Here is a 21,491-nt window from a genome sequence, read left to right on the forward strand (position 1 = left end):
TTTAACAATTGAATTATATGTATAACGAACTTTAACTAATGGTCCTCTAATGTGACAGAAAATAAAGCATAATAAATGGGTAACGAAATTACAGAAGAGCTAGTACCACCGCAATTAATGGAGATACGAGTAGCTTATTTGACTTGCCTTCGTACATCGTCTGTTGTACGTCAGATGAGAATCCTCCGATAGAAGCAAGAGTGACATGTGATCTAGATGCTATGCTGGATAATGTAGACGCGGATGGCAGTATGATCGTTGATGTATTACCTTGTTCATAACCAGTATGTTTTGATACGTTCTCTTTTCCAGTAAACGAATCGGAAGATTGAACAGAGATAGAAGTAGTGGGGGTTGCCTGCAAGCTATTTGTCAATGACATTTCTGGGGTAATACTATTGGTCATCAGGGACAAAACACTAGATTCTTGCAACTGGGATGGCTGGCTACTTGAATTCTCAGTAGGTTGGGAATATTGGTCTAGGTTTGGACTGTAAGATGGTGCTAATGAGGTTATTATATCAGTTTCAGCCACAGTTGAGGTAGAGCTTGAACTTAACGGACAATATGTGGTATATGTGGTTGCTATTCCAGAAATTGTAGTAACAACAGTGCTTATCGTGTATTCCATAAAAGCTGTTGTTCCTGGCAGAGTGATAGTTGAATCCGTTGAAGAATAATTGCTTGTGGATGTTTGGGCTTCGGATATTTCTGGTGACTCGCTTTTTACATCAGTTAAAGTAGAAGAATCAACTGAATAAGCAGTTAGTGATGATTCAGCTATAGTAGATGAAGTCAAGGTGAAGCTGCCAATAGAGTTTGTAGATGAGTCCGTTTGAGATGAGCCTACTGAATTAGTGGTTGTAGGTCCTTGTCCTGTTGCTATGTCTTGTGAAGTTAGTTCAGGTGAAGAACTTGAAGCTTGAGATGGTATAGAGACGATGGCGGGGTAAAGGAGGATCCACTCCCAAAGCCTGTAGAAGCATATGTATTCGAAGGTTGTAGTGAGACAGTTGTAGTGATCTGCTGGTCTTCTTCAGTGGTTTGAGAAGACAAATCGAACGAATAAGTTGAATATTCGGATTCCATAGACATGCCAGCCGAGCTCGAAGGAATTCTGTCCTCAAACTTCGTGGAAGTTCCTGTCTGGACTATTCCCGGTGTAAAAGTTAATGGGGATGATTTGCTTGGAATAGTGGAGCCTACCACGCTAGATGAGTTAGAATAACGGAAGGCTGACGCACTAATAACTGGCGTTTCCACATAATATATTATATTGACTTGTGGTTCTTCATTTGATGCTACTATAGAAGTTACTCTGGTTGAATAAGTAGACGTAAACCTACCAGTCCATGGAGTAAACACTGTGGTGGCAATTTCAACCTCTGGGGTCTGGACATGATAAATGGTTACCACTGTTTCAATGCCGTTTGCGCCAGTACTGGTAGAGATATCAGTAGCGACGGTTGCAGTGACAGTACCGGTCCATGGCGTGAAGACTGTAGTAGCAACTTCAACCTCTGGGGTCTGGACGTGGTAGATCGTTTTCACAGTTTCAATACCATTGGCGCCAGTAATGGTAGACAAATCGGTAGCGATGGTTGCAGTGACAGTACCGGTCCATGGCGTGAAGATGGTCGTCTTTTGTTGAACTTCTGGAGTTTCAACATGGTAGATCGTCTTCACAGTTTCGATACCGTCAGCACCAGTAGTTGTTGACAACTCAGTAGCGATGGTTCCGGTGGTCGTTCCAGTCCATGGAGTAAAGATGGTCGTCTTCTGTTGAACTTCTGGAGTTTCAACATGGTAGATCGTCTTCACAGTTTCGATACCATCGGCACCGGTGGTAGTAGACAACTCAGTGGCAATAGTGGCAGTAGTAGTACCGGTCCATGGAGTGAATACAGTAGTCTTTTGTTGAACTTCTGGGGTTTCAACATGGTAAATAGTCTTCACAGTTTCGATACCATCAGCACCAGTAGTTGTTGACAACACAGTAGCGATGGTTCCGGTGGTCGTTCCAGTCCATGGAGTAAAGATGGTCGTCTTCTGTTGAACTTCTGGAGTTTCAACATGGTAGATCGTCTTCACAGTTTCGATACCATCGGCACCGGTGGTAGTAGACAACACAGTAGCGATGGTTCCAGTAGTAGTACCGGTCCATGGAGTGAAGATGGTCGTCTTTTGTTGAACTTCTGGAGTTTCAACATGGTAGATCGTCTTCACAGTTTCGATACCGTCAGCACCAGTAGTTGTTGACAACTCAGTAGCGATGGTTCCGGTGGTCGTTCCAGTCCATGGAGTAAAGATGGTCGTCTTCTGTTGGACCTCTGGGGTTTCAACATGGTAGATCGTCTTCACAGTTTCGATACCGTCAGCACCGGTGGTAGTAGACAAAACCGTTGCAATTGTAGCAGTGGTCGTTCCGGTCCATGGAGTGAAGATGGTCGTCTTCTGTTGGACCTCTGGGGTTTCAACATGGTAAATAGTCTTCACAGTTTCGATACCATCGGCACCGGTGGTAGTAGACAAAACCGTTGCAATTGTAGCAGTGGTCGTTCCGGTCCATGGAGTGAAGATGGTCGTCTTCTGTTGGACCTCTGGGGTTTCAACATGGTAAATAGTCTTCACAGTTTCGATACCGTCAGCACCGGTGGTAGTAGACAACTCAGTGGCAATAGTGGCAGTAGTAGTACCGGTCCATGGAGTGAATACAGTAGTCTTTTGTTGAACTTCTGGGGTTTCAACATGGTAAATAGTCTTCACTGTTTCGATACCATCGGCACCGGTGGTAGTAGACAACACAGTAGCGATGGTTCCAGTAGTAGTACCAGTCCATGGAGTGAAGATGGTCGTCTTCTGTTGAACCTCTGGGGTTTCAACATGATAGATCGTCTTCACAGTTTCGATACCGTCAGCACCGGTGGTAGTAGACAAAACCGTTGCAATTGTAGCAGTGGTCGTTCCAGTCCATGGAGTGAATACAGTAGTCTTTTGTTGAACTTCTGGGGTTTCAACATGGTAGATCGTCTTCACAGTTTCGATACCGTCAGCACCAGTAGTTGTTGACAAAACCGTTGCAATTGTAGCAGTAGTAGTGCCGGTCCATGGAGTGAAGACGGTGGTCTTTTGTTGAACCTCTGGGGTTTCAACGTGGTAAATGGTCTTCACTGTTGGAGAACCATCAGGGCCGGTGGTGACAGTAATATCAGTTGAAATAGTTGCTGTAGTAGTACCAGTCCATGGAGTAAAGACTGTTGTGGCAGTTCGAGCATCTGGAGTTTCAACAACAATAATGTTTCTTGTTGAAGGATTTCCATTGTTATCTTTAACTGTGTTTAAGGTTGTAAAAGTACTTGTTGCTGTACCAGTCCAGGGAACAGTTGTTGTGACTACAGGGACGGGACATGCATTTCCATCTTGTACATTGTATATATATCCGTCGAATGTTTCATGTACTTTGCCGTCAGCATCCTTAAAAGACACACTCAAACCAGCAGGCCCTTGCCTATTTACGAAGAATATTCTCATAGGGTAATAGTATCCACCTAATAAGGTAACAGTAGCTGTATTATATGTTTGTGGCCACATTACTGAAAGATCAAACGCTCCTGGTTTTGAAACTGAGCTTTGCTTCTCACAGCATTGAAAGGCTCTTCCTGCACCAATATTCATATAAGCAAGATCATCGATATAATTAAGAATAAATTCATAGCTACCAGTTTTGGGAGCATAAAAGTAACCAGTAATCAGCATTGAGAAGTTTGTAGTTGTGATTTCTCTGTCATAATTAAAATTTGATGGTAGTTTTGTTTTCTTTGGCTTATAACATGAATCATCGTAACTTGCCATAAATGAGAGATCTGTAACTCCACTGCTTCTGGCAATTTCTCCACCACCAAAGTCTACATATCCACCCTGTTGGTACTTTTTGGTAGCATATGTAGGATCCCAATTATAGCAGTCCGTCCCGGAAATTGGAACCATGGGATAATGATAGTAGGTGACTTCAAAACCCCCATTTAATGAGTTCTTGTCAGGCGAGCAGCCAAGAATAGTTCCACTATTCTGATGTTCCGATTCAACACACAAAATAGTGTTTGCAAATATGGCAAACAACAATAAATGCCAATGTAACATCAGTCCAATTATTGTTGTAGTGTTGTCTTTCTTTTTTAGGTGTTGGGTATCAGTGAAGGCGCCTAATTTTGGTCAGACTATCCTAGTGAAAGAGCACAAATATTGTTGCGAGAGAATAATATTAAGCAACTAATTGACTTTTCTTGATCAAACTATAATAGTTCGAATTTGACTGTAGTTCCGACTTTAAATACCCCAATTACTGTCTTGGTTAACCTTTAGAGCTTGACAAGTACAGAGGGGGTTTGTTTACATCAACGCTCGAAAAACGTCTACTGTTGCGAAAAATTTCTTAATCTGATAGCCGGTACAACGTTCATGCAGAAAATCTTCGAGTGACACGCATAAAGTGCGCTCTAGATACTATCTGCATGAGAAGATAACGTAGGAGAATCACAAATAACCTTGTTCTTTAGGTGTCTTTTTCCGAACATACTGCCTTGGTAACGGCTGTAAGTGAAGCACCATCCGCAGAATATGTTACAGGTTAGTTCCTTTAGAACTTCTTCTCGACTTCTCGACTTCTCGATTTCTCGACTTTTATGCTCTACACAGATATTACTGTAAATCATTTGTATCTGAAGTTAAGCTTTTTATGCACGTTTAACAGATCTGCGAAAATCTTGGCACTTTTGTTTAAAAAAAGAAACAACTCAAAAAAGTTGGAGATGCAGATCTGTCAAAGTTTGTACAGATTAGTTTTAGGAAAGCAAAAGCGGTCAGAAGCACGTTTCCACGTATTGCATCCTTTTCAACCGTACTACATCCCTTTTGGTAAAGTCCCCAGAGTTCCATTGGTCGTGTAGGGAAATGGGAATGTACGATCCTGACTAAAAGTGAGGTTTGTCTACGAATGTACTGTAGGCACTAATTTTTTGCAATTCTTTGAAAACTTGTTGTCAGAAAAATGACTCCGAACCTTTGCATAACCCTTCTCAGAAAGTGGCGTAGAAAAATGATTTTCAATGCATGTTCTTCTAAAAAGGGTTACTGATACAACATCCTTAGAATAAGGTGTGGTACTAAATTTATTCTGCACTACCCACTCTTTAGAATTCTAACGGTTCCACAAGGTAAGAGAGAGAGAGAGAGAGAGGCATGCTTAGTCACCAGTGGACTGGTTTTGCGGCTTATGTTTCTAGAATTCTGGCATATCTAAACATCACTCAATAAATGTTCTCTCCTTGTGGATTATGCCCTTCTAGAGCATGAACAAGCTGTGGAAGCTGTATTTGGAAGACAACGCAACAGAATAGCGTTTTTCTACTTTCCTTCTGTGTAGTGAGTCGTTTTGCAATCATTTTTATTCTTGCGGCAAACCCAAGAAAAGACGTTCTGTTTGTGCCTGTGAACAAGGGACTGACTGCTTCTTTCTCAGTCTTTTGTTTATTTGACAAGATGTATACTCTTACTGGACAAAAGTTGCAGCAACCAATCAGGAAGTTGGTTCGCTATCTTCCTTTGGGTTCGAGCAGTTTTTGCTTCTGAAAAATCTAGTATATATCCAAAATCCTGTACAATGTGTTTGTGCTTGAAAGCAAGATTATCGACCGTAACGCGAACCCTAGTTCCACTCATTCCATTTGGCATGAACAGGAATAACAGTTACTTCATGATGACAGAGCTTCTTTCAAACAGCTGAAGGCAACATTAGAACTGTAGCTACAGAGGCAATGTTATTCATTTCGTAGAACATGATGCTTCACAAGTAACCTATGAAAAGACACTTTTTTCTTGGCCGGTCATGGCAGAGTTTAAGGAATATAGAGCAAGCTGAATCCAGATTAGAGTGACTGCACGATTTCTCTTCTCATTCATGTAATTGCATTGAGTAATAATATACGGGTAAATCGTATGGTATACTACAATCCCTATTATGGCGACAACGATCAGTCTTAAATAATTTTATTGATCTCAAAGAGCGTCGCACAACATCCGAAGACTTAACATTTCTACATGTCTTTTACTGAAAACCCACATTGTTCTTTTCAAATGTTATGAAGGTAAGGAATTGTTTCTGTAAAAATCGCTATACGTCGGAAATGCATTAGATCATTCACAAAGGCGATGGCGGTCAGTAAGTAGTTCTCTTATGTCATTTTTCGTGCGTTTAGAGCAATATAACATTGATAGCTGCAGTATTCCACAAAACTTTAGAGTTAGAATACGTTTAAACAACTGCGGTGCTTTAAGATACAATAGGCTTACGTTGAGAAGCGAACTCCATATCATGCGCCGTGCTGCCGGTACAGATCGGCAAATCATTGACGAAAAGTCGCGTTTGCGCACGGAGAAAAAGCCTTCCAGATCTCTACCTTTTTTTTTTTGTGGCTAGACCTCACAAATTTCGTACGCGATTATAGAGCTACGAAGACTTGACGTAAAGAAATGTCATAGTCAAAAAATCTTAAGCAAAGAGTGATATTCTGCCATGGAAACGGAAATAATTTCATGTAAACAATGATAAAAGAAGTAAAAAGAAGAAACTGGTAATGCACGAATAATGTTGAGTAAAAAAGAAACATTCTTTCCACCCGATAAATTGTTTTTTGGGATAGCTATGACACTGGTATAATGTTCAACAGTCGAGCACACGCATGATTCTTAGTGATCTACTTGAGTGTCCATGTATTACATGATTACTGGCATATTTACATGCAAACCGCCAAATGCGCATTTCCAAATGCGGTTTTGACACATTTGGTTCGCGCTATAAAACATTCGTAGGCAGTCCATATTTTCCTTTACAACAACAAATACTTGAACTGAACCGCAAATTGTCGTAATTTTTAATGAATCACACAATTAGTATGGGTAGATGTTACTCTCATTGCTACTCGCTGTATTGAATCCACGCAATTTGTAGTTAAAAGTTGGAATATCAGCGATGTTCGAGCTTCTTTTAATACTAGACGAATATTTTATCCTGGTCAAGTGTGTGTCTATTTCTTCATAGTGAATAACGTGAAGTTGAATCACAGTTAAATCCAATAAACAGTAATTTTTTGCATTTTTATTCTTTAAAGTAATCTGTTTTAGCAGCAATTTCTCATGGATTGTTTGTCTTTTTGGAAATTTTTAGAGCGGAGTGCAGAGCAAAATTGATATTGCGGCGCCTAAGATAGTTCAAATCTGGAGTCTGAATTAATAGCCGTTAGTAATTTCTCCCTGAGAGTATTGTAATCTTTATAATCTGGGAGCTTTAGGAGATTGATACATGTTGATGCTGTTGGAAGTCTATTCGTTTCGTCCCCAGCATTTCTTATTCCAAAAAGTGGATTTAAAGAGTGAAATCCCTTCAATGGAGCTGTTGGAACAGAAAATACGAACTTCAGAAACTTTCTTCTTTCTTCTGGGGTGAAGCTACTCAAAGCCATCCAAAAGTGCTGTATGGTAATACTATCATCAGTGAATCCGCCATATTCTGTATTCTTGCGTAAGTCTTCAAGATCGAAATCTTTCTCTGAGCCACTGATTAGCGTCTTCAACTCATACGAAGTGAACATACGTAGCCAATGTGGGGGAATCATGTACGAGAGGCCCGAAATGAACCTGCTCGTCACGGTATATAACTGTAGGTTCAATTTGTAGTGTGAAATTCTTGTGATGTATTCAAATACGTTCTTCTGCGTTACTTTAACCGAAAGTCCGTCCTTGATTAAAGGAATACGTCTACCATTTGGCATGTCGGGTACTTCAAAATATAAATCCATATAATTTAACTCATCTTCTGACATTTCTAAGAGCTTCATTAAATTCTTATAATATTCAGGATCTAAGGAGTATAGGTCATTGAAAGGAACATTCATATTATTCTCAACATTAAGGATTTTTTTCAAGAAGAAATCCGCAAATTCGACATCGACAAGAATATTCTCATATAAGCACTTTCCGAGCACCTTCCCCATGAACGATATGTATTTAAGATTTTGTGGAGACACATCTTTGGAAGGATAAAGTTTATGGAATGAAGTGACTTCGAATAGTCCAAAAGAACCTTTTATAAACGCCTCTTGTATCAAAGTCTGGAGAAATTCTTTTGTGATACCGCCACCATCTATCCCAGCTTCAGGACCAAATTCGTTTATAAATTGAATGCTTAATTTTTCTTTAAACCCCTCTCCTATTGATCCATAGGCATTGTATGCATCTTCCAATGCATGATCCCTTCTAATTGTAGCTCTTAATCTATTTTCCCCTGGGAATATACCAAAGAAATTATTTTTATTGTAGATTCTTTCTTTGTCTGCTTCTATCAAATCATTAAAGTAGTCAACCCGCTCAAAAAATTTGAGCATGAAGGGAAATCTGAATAATAACTCAAGTTTCTTAACTTTGTTTGAGGCGCCCCTTCTTTTGTATCTTAAATCATCTAAGTACTGTTTTTTGATAGTTTGATCCATCATTTTCTTTCTATCAAATAATTCGTCTTCGTTTAAATCCATTTCCTCAATGTTCTTCAGAAAATCTCGATAGTATTGTTCAAATTCAAGGATCTCTTTCCTAATATTTAGATTGTGAATTTCTTCAGGAACTAGTCCCCAAAATGTACTTGTACCTTCGTTAAGGAATTTCGCCCGTGAGTCTAAATAGATAAGATTCCACATAAGTTCAATAAAGGTTTCAAGTTCTTGTAGTGGAATAAATGTTCCAGAACTTAAAATGTCAGATACCAAAAATTGAGCTATGTTGATAGAAACGCTCTGTAGACGTTCTCTTGAAATAACTGTCTGGAATAGATGATCATCTGGTGATAAGGGAATGTAAAAGTTTAAAGTCTGTGCGAAAATGGAAAATGCCTCCATACTGGCGTCTGAAAAATGGTCACAGATTAAATCAATCAAATGATTTCTTATATGGGAATCTGTCAAAAGTAACATGAAAACAGAATTACGCTGCATTGACGACATTTGTGATACCAAATAGTGTAATCCTTTCCAATACATATGTGCCTTATCTTCTAGCCACTCAAAGCACTTTAGAAGATCAGTTTGAAAACTATCGGTGATTAAAGAAGAAATTTCATTCAAAGGTTCTATCATTTCAGAACAAATTGTCATAAATATTAATGTCAACATACGTCTATGGTTGGCGTTAATGCTTTCAAATGCATTTAGGAAGTTGATGAGAAAGTTGCTCAGATTCTGTTTGTGACGCTCTAGCACACTTTCTATATGAGCGTTATACTCTGATGAAAAAAGGGTATTAACAAACAACTCATAATTACGCACAATTAGTACAGTACCCTTTTCAATGAAGTAGAGGTCATTCCAGTAAAGATCATATTCTTTATAATTTGAGTAAGGAGTCAGTATATCTATGACTTGTCTATCCGAGAGTTCGTATGAGCAATTCTGAATGAATTTTATTTTGTTATTTATGTGATGTTCAGAGGCGTTTGGAATATCAAGTGGTTTTACCGACAGAATTAAAAGTTCATCTAGTTCTTGGGAACTTTTACGAGCTGCAACATCACCCAAAATATCACTCAATACTGGTAGTACACTTGCTTGGTTGTTTGTAGCTTTAACCAGGTAAATAAAGTCATCAGGTTCAAGGTAAGAGTAAAGTCTTTTAGCGAAAACTTTCAAAAATGCAGTCATCATACCATCGTTATCGTTTCTCTTTATTAAAGAATGATAAGTGGTTTTATTTGAGATCCTTTTCCTCATATGTCTCTGAATGGTTAATATTGCAACCATTTCTGCTTTCTCCCTTTGCCTCCGAATTCTTTCAAGTTCCGCATTCCTTAGAATAGTGTCTTTTGTCTTTCTGGGCACCCTCGACCCCATATTAACTGTTCTCCTATTTGTTTGGCCAGTAAAGTTCATCATTTTGGAGTATGAGTTGAGTTTACCCTCAATATATTTGTTAGTTCCTGAGTTATTTACGTATTCTCGCTGAGTGAATAGATCATTAAAGGATATATGTTAGAACTTTTAGTTATTTTATTTCTGAACAACATTACTTTTATAAAGTTCAGAGGAACTCAACAAAAAATAAAAGGTAATTTGTAGCTCGTTAGTGACTCTGAGTTATCCAGATGGCTGTGAAGGTACCCCTAAAGAGCCTATTACCGGTTCTAATAGCTATACGATGTTTACAATCACTTTTAATGCGAACGTTCTTCCAAGCTGATGAGTTTTGGCAGTCGTTGGAGCCGGCTCACTACATGGCGTTTGGCTATGGTGAGTTGACATGGGAATGGAAATTTGGTTTGCGAAGCTACGCCTTTCCTTTGATTTTTCAAATTGGGTACACACTAGTTAAATACGTTGCAGTCCTTGGGTGCGTTGTAATCCAAACTGCGGTTGATTGGTTCGTCCTTTTCGTGTCAACTGTGATACCAAACTCGGATTTGGGATGGCAAATGGTTAAAGAGATGCGGAGCTTCCCGCTAGAGATAAAAGAATTCATAGAATATCATGGTGTGATATATGTTCCTAAACTTATCATGGGTTTATTAGCTGCAATAGGTGAGTATTATACTATCCTTTTAGCAGATAAGCTCTATAAACTCGCAATGGACAAAACTGGCGAGAACACAAAAGATGACAAAGAGCACGCGAGAGTTGTTAACCTAACTCTTATATTTACGATCAGTAACTTCTTCAATTGTTTTTTTATTACAAGGACATTTATAAACTCATTTGAAATGATAATGACCAGTGTTGCATTGTACTATTGGGATTGGACTAGCGGAAAAAATATTCAAAATGCAGATTTTATGAAAAGTTTGATTATTGGTACTTTCACATCTTTACAGAGGCCTACAAATGCGTTTATTTGGATTATTCTTGGATCTTTCATGATATTTAATCTTGTGAAATCTGGGAGTTGGATTACATTGATTATGCTCTTTAGGAAGGTAATTCTAGCCACTGGTCTGTCAACAACCCTTAATATCTGCTGTGATTATTATTTCTATGGTTATATCACTATTCCTGTTCTTAAGTTCATAAAATTCAACTGCACAACTCCTCTATCAGAGTTTTATGGTGTTGCTCCTTGGCATTTTCATCTTGTACAGAGTTTGCCTATTGTTTCTGGTTATTTATTACCATTGCTATTGCATTCCATTCTATGTCCTCTCACCACAAAGCGATTTGTATCGTCATTTGTTAATCCTTTCCATCAATTCAAAACCATTATCATTATTAATATAGCACTGTACTCTATGATACCCCACAAAGAATTTCGCTTCATTTATCCCCTCCAGCCTTTTATAGTTTTATTATCTGTATTTGATGCTGTTTGGGTATGGAAAAAATTGGAATCGAAGGTAGTGAATTTGAGACAAGCATGGCTAAAAAATAGTGTTTACAGAATCCTGTGGATCCTCCCTGCAATATCAATGGTGATTTCTTTAATTTTATCGACCTTCCATGAAGCTGGGAGTGTAAGTGTTATAGATTATTTGCATTCTCTCAAACGTATTGACAGTCTTGGTTTTATTATGCCATGTCATTCTACACCTTGGCAAAGTCATTTGCACAGAAATGATATTAAAGACCTCTGGGCAATTACTTGTGATCCGCCATTGCATCTTTTAAACGATCCTGATGCACATTTGAAACTACCGTATTACATGGATGAGAGTGATTATCTATACGATGACATCCCAAAGTTTATTCATGAACATTTTCCTCCACTTACTTGGAAAGGGCACAAAAGAACATCAAAACGCTATTCGCATGAATGGCCAGAATATCTCGTGGTATTTGAACATATGGATTACACATTCATGCAAGAGTTTTTAGCTGATAGTGTCTATGTGGAAAGTAGGAGATTCTTTAACACATTATCACATTGGGATAACAGAAGATCCGGAGATATCATAGTTTACCATAAAATTTTATAACTTATAATGAAGTAACCAACAGTTCCATTATTTATTGTGTCATTGACTATATCTATGTGATTTTACTGAGGATTAATATTGAGTTCGTTTCACTGAAAGTTTATTTTAGGGCTACTATAGGTTCCAGGTATTTGACTTAGAAACATCAGTTTTCGCATTCGATGCAGCCACATTTGGTAAAGGATTCAGAGTTGATGACGGCAGAATATAGTCGTTAACTCTTTTAATATCATCCACTCTATGCGCACAAAACGTTTCAAACAATTTCTTGATGTCTTGATTACTTTCTGAGAGCTTAGTAAAACTTTCAAAGCATTTCTTTGCTAAAAGTAAGTCATCACTGAACATTGCACAGTCGAAATATCCAATGTAGCATTGGATATCATATAGCTCCATTCCTAGTTTGAACCATTCTTGGGCTTTTGGATAATTTTTAAAGTAATTCATTTCAAGTAAGCCTAACGTCTTGAACGATTCTCTGAATCCCTGAGTCGCGCTACTCTCTATCAATGACCGAGCCTTGAACACATCGTTATTGATATATATTTGTCCTAAGAGAAAATATGACCTGACCGAGTAATCTATTGGACATAACTTTATAGCTTTTAAAAAGCACTGCTCTGCCTTAACAAGATCAGGTTTTCTGAAGTGTATTTGGCCCAACTGGCCATAGACTTCCCCGGCTAAAAATGTATCATTTTGCAAATCTAAAAACTTGAGGTAGTATTTCTCGGCAGTAGTATCATCACTATTCAGCAGGGCAATATCTGCAGTTAGTTTTACGGTAAGTGGGTGTTCTTTCTTGTACAGTTCTTTGATTAGTCTCTTAGCATGCGCCACATCTTCATCACTGTTGTGGGATGGATCTTTTAAAACATCAAAACAAAGTAGAGAGATGGCATCATTGTCTCCCCTTTCAGCAGCTAAATCAAGTATCTCATTTTCAAGAGCCAATAAGTTCTTGTTGATAGTCTTTGTCTTATGTCTAATCTTCTCGATAACCTTTTTCATAATCATTAAATCTTTTCCTGTAAAGCCATTAGGAATTGATGCATCAGTGGACTTATCCAATGACTCATATATTGATTCATAAACAGGATATAGCTTATTGAAAGTGAGTCTACTGTCTAGCTCAAAGAGCAACCGATTTACCATTTTCTTTTGGGGAAACACCTCATGAAAGGCAGGGCGTTGTCTAATCAAACTTGATGCGAATCGTGTACTTAGCGTAGGAAATACGCCTCGAAGCTTCAACATCTTTTGTAATAATCTTCAGAAGCTCTAGATATTTTGAACAGTTTTGCCAGTGTGTTTCACGTAAACTCTCTTCGTTTTGTTCCTAGGCAGATGTAACATCTTAATGAGTTGTATGTGTACTCTGAGTTTTCTTCCCGTTTTCTATATAAATCGGAACAAAGATTAGAGCTTTATAAGGTCTGATCTTTCAACGAGTCCGAGATACATTCGAAAACGCAAATCAAAAAGGAATAATATATACAAAGCCTAAATACTCAATGACATTCCACATGCATATTTCTCGTGGACTTTTGAATCGGCCATTATTTTCACGCCTTTACTCTAAATCAGTAGATTATTCTCATGCTGTTATCGGAGGCGGGGTAGTAGGGTTGGCGATCGCTAACGAGCTCACCAAAGTTGAGGGGAATAAGGTCCTAGTTGTGGAGAAGAACATTGCAGTTGGGATGGAGACTTCTAGTCGTAATAGTGAAGTGATTCATGCCGGTCTTTATTATCCAGTAGATTCTTTGAAGACAAAGTTTTGCATTGAGGGCAATCACATTATCTATAACGAGTTGAATCCTAGGAAAACAGGAGTAGATTGGTCTAAATGTGGTAAATGGGTGGTAGCTCAGACCGACTATGATGATGCATACGTTGAACGTATGTTTTTGAAGGCAAAATATGAGTTGGGACTTCCAGTGAGTATTATTCCCAACCATCAAACCAAATGGTACGAGCCAGCAGTTCAAGTTGAAAGGAGCGCGTTAGTTTCCCCAACTACAGGTATAATTGATTCACATTCCTTAATGGATTACCTCTCCACCATGATTGAAGAACAAGGTGGAGAAATAGCTATTGGGACGCAGGTGGTCGATATCCAATATCTGGGTGATAAATATGCAATTCTTTGTAGAGAAACAGTGAATGACGCTAACGAAGAGGTCGAAATTCAAGTGGAAAATGTTGTAAACGCTGCTGGTCTACATGCAGATAAAGTTGCCAATATGATTCTTCCAAAAGAACGGCATGTGAAGCAATATTACGCTAAGGGAAATTACTTCACCTTAAAAACCCCGACACCAGCTGTGAGAAGATTGATTTATCCTGTGCCCCCAAGAAACAACAAGTCGTTAGGTACCCATCTAACCATTGATTTGAATAATCAGATTCGTTTTGGGCCTGATCTTGAGTATGTTGATTCAGTCGACGATCTCTCACCAAATAATAAAAATATAGATGAAGCGGCGAAGGCTATATTGAGATATTTCCCTCATATACAACCTCAAGACTTGGAGGCTTCATATGCTGGTATCAGACCAAAATTAGCGGCACCTGGTGATAAAGAGTTCAAAGACTTTTACATCAAGGAAGAGGAAGGCTTCCCAGGGTTTGTGAACCTGTTGGGTATAGAATCACCAGGTTTAACCTCCGCAATACCTATTGGTAGATACGTTAAGGATATGTATCATGCTTAAAAGTAGTATAATTAAGATACTATGGACTTTATTTCAACTTTTTTATTATTTATTTAGCTTCGGTAGATCTTGCGGTAGAGTGGGTTCTGGTAGCTCACGGAAATATTGAGACTGTAGGCATTGTATGGCATCCCATCTCTTTATTGGATTCATTGTCATCATACCATCAAGTAAGTCTAAAGCATTTTCTGTTGCTGCAATAAACCGCTTTCTGAGTTCTTCTCTTGAAGGTGGTGGATAAATCTGAATTTTATTGTAACCACTAAAGCTTGACACTTCCGGCCAATCCTTATCAGTTGGTGTACCTAAAGCGCGGAAAGTGACTCCAATTTGGTCTACATCATCCTTTCCTGGCAAGTAAGGAATTCTCAACATTAGTTCTGCAAATATGACACCGACAGACCATATATCCACAGCAGATGTGTAGTGCTTGGCACCAAATAAAAGTTCTGGTGCTCTATACCATCTGGTCACAACATTGCTTGTTAAAACCTCCTGCGGAGATGCCATTAATCTTGCGAGACCAAAATCTGCAATTTTTAGTTGTCCATTTGGTGCTAATAGTAAGTTATTTGGCTTCAAATCTCTATGTAGAATGAAATTTCTGTGACAGTGATGCACACCTCTCAAAGTCATGAGTAGCCAAGATTTAATATCCGCTTGTGTAAACATGATAGAGGTGTCCTTTATTATAATCTCCAGATCCGCTGGAAGGAATTCTAAAACAAGGTTTAGATTATCGTTAGACATGAAAACGTCGATCAATTCGATTATATTATCATGTTTCAATTCCTGTAAAAACTTAACTTCACGCAAGGCAGACATATCAAGTCCATCTTTGAATTGAGAAGTCTTGATTTCTTTCACAGCTATTTGCCGGCCAGTTGACTTCTTTGTTCCTAAGTAGACCACAGCATAAGTACCCTCACCAGCTTTCTTCTCCTTGGTATAATCGTCTGCAACTGGGTTTAGCGTCATTCTGATGGAATAATATTGTTTTTATGATATTAATACGAGTCCAAAATTCTGAGGTCTATCTATTATTGTTGTTGGGTTAGGAATGATGATGACCTTTACGATGGTTTATGTAGGTTTAGCTTATGGTGAACCTTTTCAACTTCATCATTCTGATAAAAAAAACCAGAAAAGTTCTTATTAAGATATCTTGTTCGCGAAGATCTACCCAAGAACAAATGAAAAAAGTCAATGCACCTACCTACCGATGAACCTAAACGGTGCTACAATGAGTGTGGGTATGAGCACTTCACATGTAATAAAGCAACGGATAATACCACCAATTTTCGCGGGGTTTAATCATTTTTACCGCTCAAATGTTGCAAATGCAGCGAGGAAATACAGCTCATCGGATGTGCTAGAATTCAAACCGTTACATTCGTCTTTGCTCTCAAGGGCAAGACTCTATGAGAAAGAGTTGCGCGAATTAGAAGATATGCTTTCGCAAGGAGGCTCATTCGATTTAGAAAAGCAGAAGAAATTTGCTAAACTTTCCACCATTGTGGACGCATACTCAAAATACCAAGAAGACTTGAAGCAGTATAATGAGCTGCAAGAAATAGTTCAACTGGACCCTTCACTTAAAGAAGAAGCTGAATCAGATATTGCAGTTTTATTACCTGAGTTAGATAAGACGGGGAAATCGTTAGCAAGCAAGCTCTTGCCACCCCATCCGTTTGCAGAAAAACCAAGTATCTTGGAACTTAGACCGGGCGTTGGTGGATCTGAAGCCATGATATTCACCCAGGACCTTTTGAACATGTATATAAACTACGCAAATTACCATAAGTGGAAATGGAGCTTGATATCTAAAACAGAAAATGCTAGTGGTACTGGTGTATTAGAAGCTATCTTAAACATTGACGAGCCTGGCTCATACGATAAATTAAAGTTTGAAGCCGGTGTACATCGTGTACAAAGAGTCCCTGCCACAGAAACGAAAGGAAGAACGCATACATCTACAGCAGCAGTTGTTGTGCTACCTAAAATGGGAGAAGAAAGTGAATCAGATGCATATGAAAGAACGTTCAAACCAGATGAAATCCGGATAGATGTTATGAGGGCAAGTGGAAAAGGTGGACAGCATGTTAACACCACTGATTCTGCCGTGAGACTAACACATTATCCATCAGGAATCGTCATATCGATGCAGGAGGAAAGATCGCAACACAGAAATAAAGCTAAAGCGTTTGCTATTCTTCGAGCTAGGCTTGCAGAAAAGGAAAGGTTGGAAAAAGAAGAGAAAGAGAGAAACGCTAGAAAGGACCAAGTCTCATCCACAGATAGATCTGATAAAATAAGAACTTACAACTACCCTCAAAATAGAATCACCGACCACAGATGTGGTTACACCTTATATGACATTGAAGGTGTGATGAAAGGGGAAAGATTGGATGACGTTATTGATGCCTTGGAAATGTTCGACGCAGACCAAAAATCTAAACTACTACTAGAAGAAATGTCCTAACTAATATCCAATCTTTTACCACGCCATAGATACCGAATTTGTAAATAAACAACCCACATTAATAAACCATGTATATAATAAATATCAATGGTGTACCTTTAGTCTGATATTGTCGTTGCACTATAGTCATCCGTATTATGCTTGCCCTCAGCTCCCATAACTAAGGAAAATCTTTGAATAATGAAAAATACACTATATGTTGAAACTAAACGACGATCACGATGGGCAAAAAGACGAAAATAATATCGTCACTTTAACAAGCCATCAGAGAGCAATTCTGGGACCAATAATGACTACTTCTGACCACGACGTAGTGTACCACTATCAATCATCGCTGCGAATAGGCGAATTGGAGCGGTATGTGATTTCTTATGAGCTTTATATGGGAGATGAGATACCAACAGACTTAACTTTGGACTCTTTATGGCTAAAAATTAAGAATATGGAGAGTATGACGTTACGTGCTGCATATTTAATGGGCCCTTATGTTCTATATGCAGATGTTAGGTGCGAGGATTATCATCATGGACAAAGGTTGTTCATTTCTGCCGATCAACCGCAATTTGAACCAAACATTCAACCACAGCAATCTTTTGTCGCAGAGCTCTCCTTGCATAATTTGAAGAAGAAGTACGTATGGATTGTGGATGTTGCTAGTCAGATCTTGTTTACTAAACAGTCGGCTGTTCATTTCTCCATAACGGTAGGCGGTAATAGGGATTCTATTAAGGGAGACTTCGCAGGAAATCCAAAGTTGGGGGTTCAGAGTCCAAGAGTCCAGGTTGATAGATTGACTACTACAGACTTGTGGAATACATCTCTTCTCGCTGCGAATCACCGTTTGAATAAGAAAGAGCATTTGGTAATTCTCACACACGGTTTGCATTCGAACTTATGTGCGGACTTATTCTATCTTAAAGAACAAATCGAGAAGACACAAAAGCAGCATGATGAGGAGCTAGTTGTCTCTGGATTTACTGATAACGTCTGTAAGACTGAGAAGGGTGTTAAGTGGCTAGGAACAAGATTAGCAGAGCATATTGTGCATAATCTTTATAATGAGAGAACTGTCAAGATATCATTCATTGCACATTCCTTGGGAGGGTTGGTTCAGTCGTTTGCTATCGCTTATATATCTTACAACTATCCGTGGTTCTTTGAAAAAATTGAACCGGTCAACTTCATAGTAATGGCCTCACCCATGCTTGGAACTGTTAGCGATAATGCTGTTTATATCCAGAGATTACTAGCTATGGGAATAGTAGGGAAAACAGGACAAGATTTAAGTTTACAAAAATATGCAGGTTTGGAGGAGCCGCTGCTTCTTTTGTTATCCAAATCATCGGCTTTGAAAAGAGTGCTTAAATATTTTAGGAATGTAACAGCATACGCTAATGCGTGTAACGATGGTATTGTGCCGTTATATACGGCAGCTTTGCTATATTTGGATTATGACGATATTCTTGAGAAACTTGACATTGGAGCAGAAGAATTGCAGACAGATTTCTTCCAGCGGAATATCGTCTCCCCACTAAATAAAGCTATTAATATTTTGGTACCTCAACGTGTATCTCAGAATGGTGCGAAGATACCGGTTGCATCGATTTTAGATTCAGCATATTCCGTATTGATTCCTCCACTTCCTGACAGGACATATATCACCGATCCTACCTCGCGTAAAGAGGTCATAGTGCATGATAAAGTATATTCGGAGGATAATATTCCGCAGGAAAAGACAAAAACGCAGGAGGACATGATGAACAGCACTAATGTTCTTTTAAAGACTTTCAATAAAGCTTTTGGTGGGCAATATAAAAACCTAGAGGAAGAAATTGCTCGAAACTGGCATGATGGTGTCAAATGGAGAAAAGTGATTGTTAACCTAAAGCCCGATGCACATAATAACATCATAACGAGAAGAAGATTCCCTAATGCTTATGGTTGGCCTGTGATAGACCACTTGAAAAGAACACATTTTTCCGGAAGCCCAAGAACCGAAAGAACATGGAAATTGGATCCTATTGCTGAAGACGAAGATTTTGATTGGATCATAAAGCCAACAGTGGATAGTGTGTTTGACGTTGGTCCTACCGGAATGATATGTACCTTTGGGGAGATGCTTGAGAATCTAAAGAGCTCGACACTTGAAGGCATTAGTGACAGAATGTCATCGAGTACATACAGTCAAGAAGATCTTTTCAAATATGAGCAAGATTTGGAAAGGGAAGGCGGAATCTTCCCTTGATACAGTTTATAGAATTTTGTATAAGGCATAACGTAACTCAGATTTGGAGATATACTTCAAATCTAAAGCACTTCTTACTTCGCTATAATCATCGGAATGGGACATGTATGACTTCGTAAGAAATGGTAGCTTTATATCTTTCTTTTCATCCTTTATACCTAAAACCGTTAGAAATTCTTCGAATTCCATTTCTTCAACAGAAGGAGGAAGGCTTTCTATCTTGAATACATTACTCAACTCCTTATAATCAATGGTAACTTGCTTTAAACCTTGATCTGAAAAACTGTTCACTTTTACAACGTAGTCCTTTAAATAAGAGACCCATTGTGAAAGTAGTGAGGTCATAATTGAGATAGATATGCTGTTTGGAAATTCAAGCTCATTGAAACTGTTTTTTAATTGAGTACATTTTTGGATAGCGTTGATTAACTCTGTAGAACATTGATTAGGATTGGTCGAAAAATCATGCCATGTACTTAGTCTGAAATATGGGTTTAGAGAGTACTTTAAGATTTTCTTCCATCTATGAACAATTGATTCCCTGATTGTTACAATTGTTTCCTCTAAAGAGCCTAAAGATTCTGAAAATATACTGGTATAGGAGGAGCCACTGAGTTTGTTGAAAGTAAAGGTCAACTCGATAAACGCTGGCTTAAAACGGAGTTTGGAGACGTACTCTTCTAGAAGGATTATATTATGAAGCTTCAAGAACGTAACCTCCAATTGTTTCTCTTCAGGAAGTTGAGCTAGGGCAGGGTCTGCAGATACAATGAATTTGTTATAGCTGCTGATGAGTTCCAAAAAAATTCTGCTCACTATTTGGAGTTTATACGACTCCAAGTTACCGTATTCAATATTGAAACATGGTTCAAAATACCCGTACATGTTCTCTAAAAGTTTAACAAGATCTGTTCCATTTGTTGAAAGAGGAGAGGATATTATTTTTTCATATTGGCGCAATGTTGAATCTAGTTCAAATTCTAACCATGCCTCTAAAATATTATTAGGCAATAAGGAAACTAAACCTACCCCAGAATAAAAGTGTTTTTTACTTAATGCATTGTCATTTATGAAGATCTGGGAGATTAGAATAATCATTGTTCTTAGGTTTTCCTGGTTTTGATTCTCAGAAATGTTCGTGAGAGTTTGGGTTACTTTGTTTCTAATTGGATTTAAAGTATGATTAATAAACTGCTCGTGTAAGAACTCTTTTGTGAGACCCGCTTCTTCATCATGGAAAATATCAATGCAACGAAATAGATTTGCTTCCAAGTATCTATCCAAAAACTTAAAGTAGAGTTCAATACTCTGCTTTTGTTGACCTGAGTCGTCGAATTTTGGGTTTGAAAAGTGATACATAAACTTGATGAAAAAGTTGTGGGATATACATTGTAAATTCCAGTACTGTTGTGCACATTTGTCTTGTTCAACTTGGCTTTCACTTTTTGATTGAATAGAAGGATCTGTTAGCAGATGTTTTTGAAGGTTAAATAAAGCAGATGATTGCCTACGCAAGTCAAGTACTATTTTTTTAGATTTCACAAAATACTCGGTGTCCCATTTGCTGTTCAATAGCTCCTGTTTAAAGCTACTCATTAGTTTTGTTGACAGTGATTCAATAAAAGCGTTATACTTGTTGAGCACAAGACCAGAACCGATGTCATATGTAGTTATGATCTTTTTCAAATTTATTAAACTGTCAAACGATCCATTTTCAAAATCCTCTACATTTAGGGAGTTGATGCCTTCAAGCACCTCTTTTTCGTGCAGAGCTCTCTGTTGTTCTTTGAAAGATGTTTCAATTTGATCCAAGATTTTTAGCTTTCCATACTTTGCTCTTAAAGGTTCGATGTCCTCAATCTTTTCTATTTGAGATATTTCGAGAGTTGCATCATTCAGCCTTTTTTCGATGTGATCCATCTCGTCAACAAATACATCTTCTGCATCCTTTAACTGTTTAATCTTTTCAGCTAGCGCATCACGCTTCGAATTAACCTCATTGATATGCACATCAATTTGAATAAGATCCTCAACAGATTTGAGCAT

General features: G+C 38.3%; 9 protein-coding genes across 9 annotated transcripts; 4 read left to right on the top strand and 5 right to left on the bottom strand.

Moving 5' to 3' along the window:
• Positions 1 to 88: 88 nt before the first annotated feature.
• KLMA_60007 (flocculation protein FLO9) lies at positions 89 to 4,140 on the bottom strand (the record flags this gene model as incomplete). The annotated part of the gene is made up of 2 exons (XM_022820650.1): positions 89 to 846; positions 966 to 4,140. The coding sequence occupies 2 exons, from the start codon at positions 4,138 to 4,140 to the stop codon at positions 89 to 91; spliced, it is 3,933 nt and encodes a 1,310-aa protein (XP_022677092.1).
• Positions 4,141 to 7,256: 3,116 nt separating this feature from the next.
• On the bottom strand, positions 7,257 to 9,974 carry HUL5 (ubiquitin-ubiquitin ligase HUL5; the record flags this gene model as incomplete). The annotated part of the gene is made up of 1 exon (XM_022820652.1): positions 7,257 to 9,974. The coding sequence occupies one exon, from the start codon at positions 9,972 to 9,974 to the stop codon at positions 7,257 to 7,259; it is 2,718 nt and encodes a 905-aa protein (XP_022677093.1).
• A 209-nt stretch (positions 9,975 to 10,183) lies between these two features.
• GPI10 (putative glycosylphosphatidylinositol-alpha 1,2 mannosyltransferase) lies at positions 10,184 to 12,001 on the top strand (the record flags this gene model as incomplete). The annotated part of the gene is made up of 1 exon (XM_022820653.1): positions 10,184 to 12,001. The coding sequence occupies one exon, from the start codon at positions 10,184 to 10,186 to the stop codon at positions 11,999 to 12,001; it is 1,818 nt and encodes a 605-aa protein (XP_022677094.1).
• Positions 12,002 to 12,115: 114 nt separating this feature from the next.
• On the bottom strand, positions 12,116 to 13,258 carry MSS2 (Mss2p; the record flags this gene model as incomplete). The annotated part of the gene is made up of 1 exon (XM_022820654.1): positions 12,116 to 13,258. One exon carries the CDS (start codon positions 13,256 to 13,258, stop codon positions 12,116 to 12,118), a length of 1,143 nt encoding a protein of 380 aa, XP_022677095.1.
• Positions 13,259 to 13,515: 257 nt separating this feature from the next.
• Positions 13,516 to 14,718, top strand: KLMA_60011 (NAD(P)/FAD-dependent oxidoreductase; the record flags this gene model as incomplete). The annotated part of the gene is made up of 1 exon (XM_022820655.1): positions 13,516 to 14,718. One exon carries the CDS (start codon positions 13,516 to 13,518, stop codon positions 14,716 to 14,718), a length of 1,203 nt encoding a protein of 400 aa, XP_022677096.1.
• A 45-nt stretch (positions 14,719 to 14,763) lies between these two features.
• Positions 14,764 to 15,696, bottom strand: KIN28 (TFIIH complex serine/threonine-protein kinase subunit KIN28; the record flags this gene model as incomplete). Its single annotated transcript, XM_022820656.1, has 1 exon — positions 14,764 to 15,696. One exon carries the CDS (start codon positions 15,694 to 15,696, stop codon positions 14,764 to 14,766), a length of 933 nt encoding a protein of 310 aa, XP_022677097.1.
• Positions 15,697 to 16,168: 472 nt separating this feature from the next.
• Positions 16,169 to 17,200, top strand: MRF1 (Mrf1p; the record flags this gene model as incomplete). The annotated part of the gene is made up of 1 exon (XM_022820657.1): positions 16,169 to 17,200. The coding sequence occupies one exon, from the start codon at positions 16,169 to 16,171 to the stop codon at positions 17,198 to 17,200; it is 1,032 nt and encodes a 343-aa protein (XP_022677098.1).
• A 196-nt stretch (positions 17,201 to 17,396) lies between these two features.
• ROG1 (lipase ROG1 family protein) lies at positions 17,397 to 19,445 on the top strand (the record flags this gene model as incomplete). The annotated part of the gene is made up of 1 exon (XM_022820658.1): positions 17,397 to 19,445. One exon carries the CDS (start codon positions 17,397 to 17,399, stop codon positions 19,443 to 19,445), a length of 2,049 nt encoding a protein of 682 aa, XP_022677099.1.
• Positions 19,446 to 19,451: 6 nt separating this feature from the next.
• Positions 19,452 to 21,491, bottom strand: TIP20 (Tip20p; the record flags this gene model as incomplete). The annotated part of the gene is made up of 1 exon (XM_022820659.1): positions 19,452 to 21,491. One exon carries the CDS (start codon positions 21,489 to 21,491, stop codon positions 19,452 to 19,454), a length of 2,040 nt encoding a protein of 679 aa, XP_022677100.1.

This window comes from Kluyveromyces marxianus, chromosome 6, assembly GCF_001417885.1.
Source record: "Kluyveromyces marxianus DMKU3-1042 DNA, complete genome, chromosome 6".
NCBI lineage: Eukaryota > Fungi > Ascomycota > Saccharomycetes > Saccharomycetales > Saccharomycetaceae > Kluyveromyces > Kluyveromyces marxianus.